Raw genomic sequence first — 8,956 nt, forward strand, 5'->3', positions numbered from 1 at the left:
AAGTAGTCTATTTTTTTTTTTTAATTTCTACAACCATATCTTAAATAAAATAAAATTACATTAAATCAGAAAGACATTACATTAAATTAAACTAAATAGAATTACATTAAATAGAAAAAAAAAACACTACATTAATTTAAACTCCGACTGCTTGAACCGTCACGCCTCATGTGCGAGATGCGTCCCCTCAGGTTTAAACCAATCCTCTACTAGTCAAACCTTTTTTCTTAGCATCATCCTTTTTTTTTGTTTCATCCATGGTGTGTGTGGTTTTTTTTTTTTTCTTTTTCAAAAAAAATTATAAGAAAAATGTCACGTCACATCTCGTGAGTGAAACCCAACAACCGGTAACCGAAGAATCCGGTAGGTAACGACGTCAAAGAAAGAGTGCAGTTAACCATATCCTATCCACCACTAACAACAAATGGGATTATCACCTGTTTCTATATCTCCGGCCACCTTCACCGGACCTACCAACTTTCTTCATTTTTCTTCCCGTTTCAAACCTTCAATTTCCTTCTTTACAAACCCTAGTTTCGCATCCAAACACATCTCTTCTTCGTTATCATCGATGGCCTCCATAACTCTCACAGTTCACGCTTCTTCCTCCTCCACTGGTACGTTCTTATTCATCGAATTTATTGTTGATGAACAATTGGAGGAATCTTAATCTGATTGACATGTTGTACGTATATTTTACTTGTATGTGATTGTTGTTGAATTGTTACGTGATTTGCAAGCAATGTGATTATTTTGAGAATTGAGAGAGAGAATCCTGTTTTAGGAACAGTTGTTTATAATAATTGAGTCAACGCGTTAGGTTTTTGGTCAAATGCTCGAAACATACGGTATCAAAACCTTAAGGGGCTTTTGGTTCGCGGAATGATTTGGAATTGGAATTGGAATTGGAATTTGTATAGGAGTTAGAATTTGAAGGAATTGGATTTGGAATTTAAAACATTCCAATTGGAATTGGAAATTGTTGGAATTGGAATCTCAATTTCATTTTTGTTGTGTTTGGTTGTCAAATGAATTGAATTGGAATCCATCACCCCGGCACCCACAACCACAACTTCGGGTCAAAACGATACGGGTCGAAACGGTTCACGTTGAAATGGTTCGGGTCGAAGCGGTACGGGTCGAAACAGTTCGCGTCGAAACGGATCGATCCGAAACGGTATGGTACGGGTCGAAACGGGTCAAAACCGTTCGCGTCGAAACGTTATGGGTCGAAACCGTTCGCGTCGAAACGTTACAGGTCGAAACTGTTCGCATCGAAACGGTACGGGTCGAACGGTCGAAGATTCCAATGAATTTACTTTAATTCCTTCACATATAGGAAGGATTTTGAATTCCTTTAGTTAAAGGAATTTGAAGGAATTCATAACTAATTCCAATTCCGATTCCATTGTCAACCAAACACATGATGATTGGAATTGGGATTTCAATTCCATCAAATTTTGTGAACCAAACATGTTAAGTGATGGAATTCGAATTCCAATTTCCTTAAATTCCATTGAATTTATGCGAACCAAACGCCCCCTTAGGGTTTGTATTATAGAGGTGAGAAAAACCGGACTATAAACACAAACAAAACCGATCAGTGATCAGTTATAAAGTGAATTTAATTAGCCGACCATTCGGTTATGGTTACGGTTAATGTGTCTTCGTTAACTGACTATGACTGAAACAGAACCGGATCTTGTATGTTTGTGATTTTCCAGCTTTTATACCTCTATTTCCAGCTTCGAACATTTGAATTCATGCTGCAACTAACCATAACCATGCTTGGAACACAATAACCGAACCATTCTCAGCTGAAAAAAATTAACAAAATAAATTGTGACATTGGACATTTAACCAACAACCCATAACTGATGGTTAACTGACCCATGCTTAACCAATCATATTTATGGTTATGGTTAAGCCTCCATAATCAAACTGATTTTGCACACCCGTAACTACATTAGCTCTATCTGGAAACTGAAAATGGATATTCTAGAATAAAATTTTGAATTATATCGTTTAGAAGAATTGGATTTATGATCGGTTGGTCAATGGTAGAAACGCATTCCTTTTTGTATCAGATGCTCCAAACACACCTATTCAAACCTTAGGGTTGGTATCTGTTACTGTATTACACTACATAGTTATTAAAGGAGCGAGGCGCACTCAGGGCGATTTGTTGGGCCCGGGGCTTTATTTGCGCCTAGGCGCGCCTGGGCGCTCGCTTTAATAACTATGCAGAAGTTTATTGGCATCGTAGCTATTAAAGGCGCGAGGCGCACTCTGGGCGATTTGTTGGGCCCGGGGCTTTATTTGCGCCTGGGCGCTCGCTTTAATAACTATGTTACACTATACTACAATAGTTCTTTCTGGAAATTGGAGAATAGTTAGCTGCTTTGAGATGCCTTTTAAGAGCTTTTTGTATCATCGTATATATAACATATGCAGTCATTGATTTTACTTTTCAATACTGTTGATACTCACCTTATATTCTGTACAAACCTCGTGATACTGAAGGTGCTACAAATCAAGAAGTAGATAGTTCAAATCCTGCCAGTGTTGGAGCAACGGATCTGCTGATTGTTGGTCCAGGTGTTCTTGGTCGCTTAGTTGCAGAAAATTGGCGGAAGGTAAGATAATTTTTTTTTAAAGTTTACTGTACAACCTGTTACAATTCTTTAATTCACGTTCTGTTATTGGATTAGATTCTGTTTTTTTTTGTATTTTTCCTTGAAGAACTTGAAAAGTAGCTCATGCTGCCATTCTGCTGGCAGGAATACCCAGGATGCCAAATTACCGGGGAGACAGTTACTACCGACCACCATGACGAGCTTATTAAAATGGGTATTAATCCAACGTTAAAGGGAGTTAAACGGGAACATAAATTCCCTTATGTCATTTACTGTGCACCACCTTCTAGAAGCTCAGACTATGCTGGTGATGTCGGGTAATCATACATCAAATCCATCTAGAAGATTTAAATTGAATACGCAGTCTTTCTTTCTTGTATGTAATGAACTCTGTTTTTTATACTTACTTAAATTCAACTAATTTCCGTTTATTGTTTGACAAACAGAGAAGCTGCATCAATGTGGAACGGTGAAGGTTCTTTCCTGTTTACATCAAGCTCAGCACCGTATGATCGATATGACAATGGAGACTGCAATGAGGTGTTGCATCTAGCATAAATCATTTTGCTTTTAATATTAGTAGAGTAAAATGCCTATTTCGTCCCTGAGGTTTGGCCAGTTTTGCGACTCTCGCCCAAAGGTTTATTTTTCCGCATCTAGATCCAAAAGGTTTGAAATCTTGCCATTTTCATCCAGCTCGTTAACTCCGTCCATTTTTCACCGTTAAGTCAGGGGTATTTTCGTCTTTTTTGTTAACTTAAAGGACAATTCAGTCTTTTTCACTTCATGTACAAGTATTCAAAATACCATTACTAAATAAAAAAGACGAAAATACCCCTGATTTAACGGAGAAAATGTATGGAGTTAACGAGCCGGATGAAAATGCAAGATTTCAAACCTTTTGGATCCAGATGCAGAAAAACAAACCTTTAGACGAAAGTCGCAAAATTGACCAAACCTTAGGGACAAAAATGGCATTTTACTCATATTAGTATTATTATCTTATAGTTTATATAAATACTTTAGTCTATATCATCGTGTTTTTTATTGCTTTCTTCTTGATTGGGCATGCAGGACAGTCCAGTGGTACCAATCGGGAAGAGTCCAAGGACCGATATTCTTTTAAAAGCGGAGAAGAAAGTTCTGGAAGCCGGTGGTTGTGTTGTTAGGTTGGCGGGACTCTACATATCCTTTTTGCACCATTTGAATTTTCGTACATTTTCAAATTTCCAAAGTGCATATAAATATCTTTATTACTATTCAATCCTTAATTCATTTAGCACAAATTAGATAGAGGAATGCATCTCTATTACTTAAAACAAGGAACTATTGAAGCTAATCCTCATCACCTCGTTAATCTCATTCATTATGAGGTGATCTCACCTTTGAACTTGAATTGGTTTAAGTTTTCTTTTTGGGATCTTATTATATGTTCGTATTATTTGATGTATCGGTTTGTGACCATACAGGATGCTGCCTCTCTCTGTGTTGCAATATTGAAAAAGAAACTATGTGGTCGGCTTTTTTTAGGATGCGATAATCATCCTGTATCCAGGTTTGTTCTAAACCAAACGTGTCAAAACGGGAATTGAAACGAGACATTTTTGTGCAGGTTAAATGAACCTAATTGGTTTGGTTGACAGTTGACCCTCAAATGCCTTTTTGTCCACTTTCATTTTTTTAATAAATAGTTAATGCTATGATGAAAATTACAAAATCAACATAATTACCATGATAGTATAATCTTTTGAATAAAAAAATTAAGGAGGTTGTATGCATAATAAAATGGTTTTGGGCGACTTGCACCTGTTTGACGGTTCCTCTTTTAGCTAAATTATTATTTGACCCGTTTGAGATATAAACACAACCCAAATCGACACGTTTATAAGTAAACAAGTTGAAATTGATACCTTTTTTGGAATTTAGCTAAATCAAATAAAAATTGATTTCAGACAAGAAGTGATGGACTTGGTTGCTAAGAGTGGGAAATTTGATAACACGTTCGTGGGGTTTACAGGTAAGTTAACATAACTCAAGATTCAATTTCGCGATATCTCACTTGCATATGTCAACAAATATTTTGAGCAATCACATATTGAGGTTTCATAACTACAATTCTATTTTCTTCACTCGGTTGTCTCAGAATTTATTGAAGAAATAATCTTTATTTTGTGGTATCTGTGAGAACCCGATAGGGGCTTAAATCTAGTTTGCATGATTAATAAACAGTTGGCGTGAATGCTTTAAATTCTCATAAACGTTATGCGTGTGCAGGCACGGATGGCGTTTTGGGTAAGAAATTGAACAACTCGAAAACACGGGAGGAGATAGGATGGGAACCAAAATATAAAAGCTTTACTCATTGTCTTGGGGTAGCCGAGTAACCATGAAGTTGCTCTCTTTTGATGTGAATGGCTAGATACTTGAATAAGATGATGAAAAGGGGGGAATTTAAGAACAAATTTCTATCTTCAAATGATTTGTTTGCTTGCGGGTGAGCGTTGTATAGAAGAATCATTGTGGTTAACATGGTGTGTATACATTCTTCTGGGATACTAGATTGTGCTAAATTTGTTGGTTTGGGGGTTATAAACGATGGATAAGACTAAAAATGACAATGCTTTGTTTTGAGGAAATGTTCTTATAACAATTTATCCACCCCTTGTTCACTAGAACAATGTGCTTTTATAACAAGTAATATGTCTTATCAACGCTGCACAGTTTGTGCACTAGGATTGATGACTTTTCAAGAATTTTAAGCAACTATAAATCATGTTCGGTACTAACATAACTACATAAGTAAGCTGCTATAAGAGAAGTAAAGTTTTCGGTGTGTCTAAAATAAATTCTTGTTACTATGATAAGTGTCTTGAGAAAGAAATCTCTTTGAATAGACATGAGTCACAATGGTCCGTTGAAATGACCCCTTAAACCATTCCTTTTAATTTAACTGCAACCCTCACAATGGGTGCATCTAATCTAAATAGTGTGTTCCATGAAATCAACCGACACGGCCGGCCATCGAATGGAACAGGCCGTTGTGACTTGTGAGTCTTTGAACCAACTAAATTATTGCGAATGAGGCATATCATAGTAAAACAATATTAGATAAGATATGGCACGCTACAAAGTACAAGGCTGACAAGTTATCTAGATAAGATATGGATGCAAGTGGTTTGTTAGTTTTTTTTTTTTTTTTTTTTTTTTGAACGGCTAATTTCTTTAACCCCCATTAGTTGGTCGTGTTCTCCTTTGTATTTCAGTTCTTTGTTCATTTTGGGGTTGTTTGTTTTTTCTTCAAACATCTTCAAGGGAGCTAATGTCTGCAGGCGCGCAGACGTTCCCCTTGAAGACTGTTTGTTTTTTGTTTTTAAACAGATCTGAAAATGGCTTTTTTCAGCTTAAAATTCTTGAAAAGTCATCAATCCTAGTGTCCATCAAGATGCACAAACATGCATTGTTGATGCTCGAAGAGCATATACATTGAGCCGAAGGCCAAGGACGACATCTGACTTTTCGGATGCGTCACAACAAACATAATGATGGCTAGAGTTTTAATAATAAATAATAGGGTAAAATATATTAAAGATACGACGCTCTCGAACTTACCCCTATATGCGATATGAATCTATGATGTCGTGTACCAGTTATGGAAAAAGGTCTTGTAGACGAGTAAAAACAGATATGGATCAGTTTACTCAATAAAATATTTATTTCATGATTTTCTCTCATCAAATATTAATCTCTATTTCACTGAAAACAGATTAAGAATGGTTTTCTTAAAGAGTAAACCACTATTACATGAACATAACACACAAGGCAAAAGGCCATCTTCATCAGCATGATGGTCTCTCTACACACAAGCAAAAACTTTCTACTGAGATGCAACAAGTTTGACCATGGTCAACGCATCAATGGCTGCCAAATTCAACTGGCAAAAGTTTTGCCACTTATCTTCTTCTTCTTCATTCTCCCCATCCTCCATAACCGCCTTGTGAACCAACAACACCATACCTCGAGCCGCCTCTCTCGCTTCAGGAAGCCTATCTTTCAACAACTCAGCCGACGTTTGCACCAACGAAACAAGCCCGTATTCTCTCATCTCACCCGTCTCCTAAAAAACACGAGAGCGTAATTCGGTAATTTCATCTTTAAAAACACAAATATTAACCAAAAGAGGGTGATTTTGCAATATGCATACCATTTTAGAGACACACTGAGAGATCGAAACAGCAGCTTTGGCCCTAACTCTCATATTTGCATGCTTAACATACACTTTGAGCTTGTGAAGCAAAGGGATTGGTGTTGTGGACACAACCATTGTGTTAAGTGTTCTCTCTGCTTCTTCACACACAAACTTCTTATCTTGAGAAGCTTTCAGTAGCAGTTGCAGCATCTATATAGAGGGGGGGGGGGGGGTTAGGGGTTTAGTTTCATCAAGTTTATACAAACACAAGTAAATAATTAAAACTATTATATCATACCATTTGGTCAACAGCATCATTAGGGGTAGAAGACTCAAGCAGCTTATCACCAAAGGATTTGAAAAGATCAGAAGCAGCCATGATTGCAGTCTTGCATAAAGCACTTCTTGGATTCTTCATTGATTTCACTAAAACCATCACAACCTTTTCCCTGTATAAGTTACAACCCATATATTATTATTATTATATTAATAAACCACATAATTCTTCAGACCAACATCATACATAAAAGAATCGGTTTTGTTTACGTACAAGATCGGTAGCAGGATCTCAGAGTGGAACAATGCCAGTCGCCTCACATCGTTTAACGAATCGCAAATTTTTAGCCAGTCCTTTGACTCCAGTCCTTCCATTAGACTCTGAGTTCAAAAAAATCAAAAAAAAAAAAATTGAATCGCAATTTATATAAAAAAGTATAAATCCCCCAAAGTGGAGCAAGAATCATGATAAACATGTGTTATTTCAAGAAACCATGATCATAAAAGGGTTTGGATTTTCAGATGAAATACTAATCAAAATACACAAAAATCAGTTTTTTTTTAATCAGAATACATGAAAAGTAAGAATCTCCCAAAGTTGAACAAGAATCTTGATAAACATGTGCTCTTTAAAGATCAGAAAAAAAGGTCCAAGATTTTCAGATGATAAAATCAAAATACACAAAATCACAAATGGGTAATGAAGAAATCATTCGAAAGTCATCAATTCCAAAAAAAAACCCTAATTAGGGTTCCTGAAAAAGATCTACTTTCTTGAAAATCATAGACGCATTTTTAGGGTTTAGGGTTTAGATTACAATTTCAGATGAGATAATAATCAAAATACACAAAATCCCAAATGGGGTTTTCAATTCCAAAAATTCCCAAACAGGGTTGCTGCAAAAAGATCTACTTTCTTGAAAATCACAACGCGTTTTTAGGGTTTACGGTTTAAGGTTTAAACTACGATTTCATAACAGAAACAACCAAAACACATAAAACCCAAATGGGTATTGAAACAACCACAAAACCAAGCATATTTACCTTGAACTTAACATCGGGATCGGAAACGGGTTTAAGATTTTCAGATGAGATATAATCAATAGCATCAACAGCAGGAGCAACAACAGAAGGATCCAAAGGGAGTTTGTTCTCATCATTAACTTTCGAAACAGCAGGCTGTTTAGGTATCGAAATCGCAACTTTAACGGTCTTTTTGGGCCGTTCGGGGGACAATGGCAGGGTGTTATCGAGAGATCGAAGAGCCATTGATGAAATGGAGGCAGAAAGATGTTCAAGATTGTGAATCTTGGAAATGGGAATTAGGGTTTTGGTTGAAGAAGTGAAGTGAAGTGAAGTTGAGTTGAAAATGGTGGAAAGATGAGATTTTGATGGTGGAAAATGGGGGGCAATGGTTTTTAAATTTGAAATGAACAAACAAACCAACGTTATGATTTTGTAACGGACGTATTTTCTGACTTTTTGAATTCAATTGAGTGGAGTCTTGTGGGCCGGCCCACGTTTTTTCATAAAGGTTTTGATTTTTTAATGTAAATAATATAAAGATTTCGTTTTTAATATAAAGATTTCGTACATGGCCACATGGGGTTTGGTTTAAAAGTGTTTTCTTATTTTATTTTTATGAGTAAACTGTCATTTTAGTCCATGAGGTTTAGCCGGTTTTGCCACTTTAGTTTAAATCTCAAACTTTTTGCATCTAGGACCCTGTGGTTTCGTTTTTGTTGCCATTTTGGTCCAAATTTCAAATTTGGCCAGATTCCCCAACTTAAACCCCCCTATTTTGTCTTTATCCTCAGGGGTATTTTGGTCATTTAGATTTATTATAACTCAAATTTAA

At 36.3% G+C, this 8,956-nt stretch overlaps 2 protein-coding genes across 2 annotated transcripts; one reads left to right on the forward strand and one right to left on the reverse strand.

Moving 5' to 3' along the window:
* Positions 1-245: 245 nt before the first annotated feature.
* On the forward strand, positions 246-5,290 carry LOC110899240. The gene is made up of 9 exons (XM_022146129.2): positions 246-617; positions 2,524-2,636; positions 2,781-2,953; positions 3,083-3,176; positions 3,711-3,821; positions 3,920-4,009; positions 4,106-4,191; positions 4,589-4,653; positions 4,911-5,290. The coding sequence occupies exons 1-9, from the start codon at positions 425-427 to the stop codon at positions 5,018-5,020; spliced, it is 1,035 nt and encodes a 344-aa protein (XP_022001821.1). The 5' UTR covers positions 246-424; the 3' UTR covers positions 5,021-5,290.
* Positions 5,291-6,345: 1,055 nt separating this feature from the next.
* Positions 6,346-8,524, reverse strand: LOC110899239 (TOG array regulator of axonemal microtubules protein 1). The gene is made up of 5 exons (XM_022146128.2): positions 8,143-8,524; positions 7,373-7,479; positions 7,121-7,271; positions 6,838-7,032; positions 6,346-6,750 (listed from the first exon to the last, which is right to left on the reverse strand). Exons 1-5 carry the CDS (start codon positions 8,365-8,367, stop codon positions 6,511-6,513), a joined length of 918 nt encoding a protein of 305 aa, XP_022001820.1. The 5' UTR covers positions 8,368-8,524; the 3' UTR covers positions 6,346-6,510.
* Between the last annotated feature and the right edge of the window lie 432 nt (positions 8,525-8,956).

This window comes from Helianthus annuus, chromosome 13, assembly GCF_002127325.2.
Source record: "Helianthus annuus cultivar XRQ/B chromosome 13, HanXRQr2.0-SUNRISE, whole genome shotgun sequence".
Classification (NCBI taxonomy): Eukaryota; Viridiplantae; Streptophyta; class Magnoliopsida; order Asterales; family Asteraceae; genus Helianthus; species Helianthus annuus.

Bases quoted from the DNA above. Each gene is read 5' to 3' on its own strand.
- LOC110899240 (XM_022146129.2), top strand. From the start codon at position 425: ATGGGATTATCACCTGTTTCTATATCTCCGGCCACCTTCACCGGACCT. The intron at 618-2,523 runs GTACGTTCTTAT...GTGATACTGAAG, and splicing joins CGCTTCTTCCTCCTCCACTG to GTGCTACAAATCAAGAAGTA. The intron at 2,954-3,082 runs GTAATCATACAT...TTTGACAAACAG, and splicing joins GACTATGCTGGTGATGTCGG to AGAAGCTGCATCAATGTGGA.
- LOC110899239 (XM_022146128.2), bottom strand. From the start codon at position 8,367: ATGGCTCTTCGATCTCTCGATAACACCCTGCCATTGTCCCCCGAACGG. The intron at 7,272-7,372 runs GTACGTAAACAA...TAACTTATACAG, and splicing joins GAGATCCTGCTACCGATCTT to GGAAAAGGTTGTGATGGTTT. The intron at 6,751-6,837 runs GTATGCATATTG...CGTGTTTTTTAG, and splicing joins CTCAGTGTGTCTCTAAAATG to GAGACGGGTGAGATGAGAGA.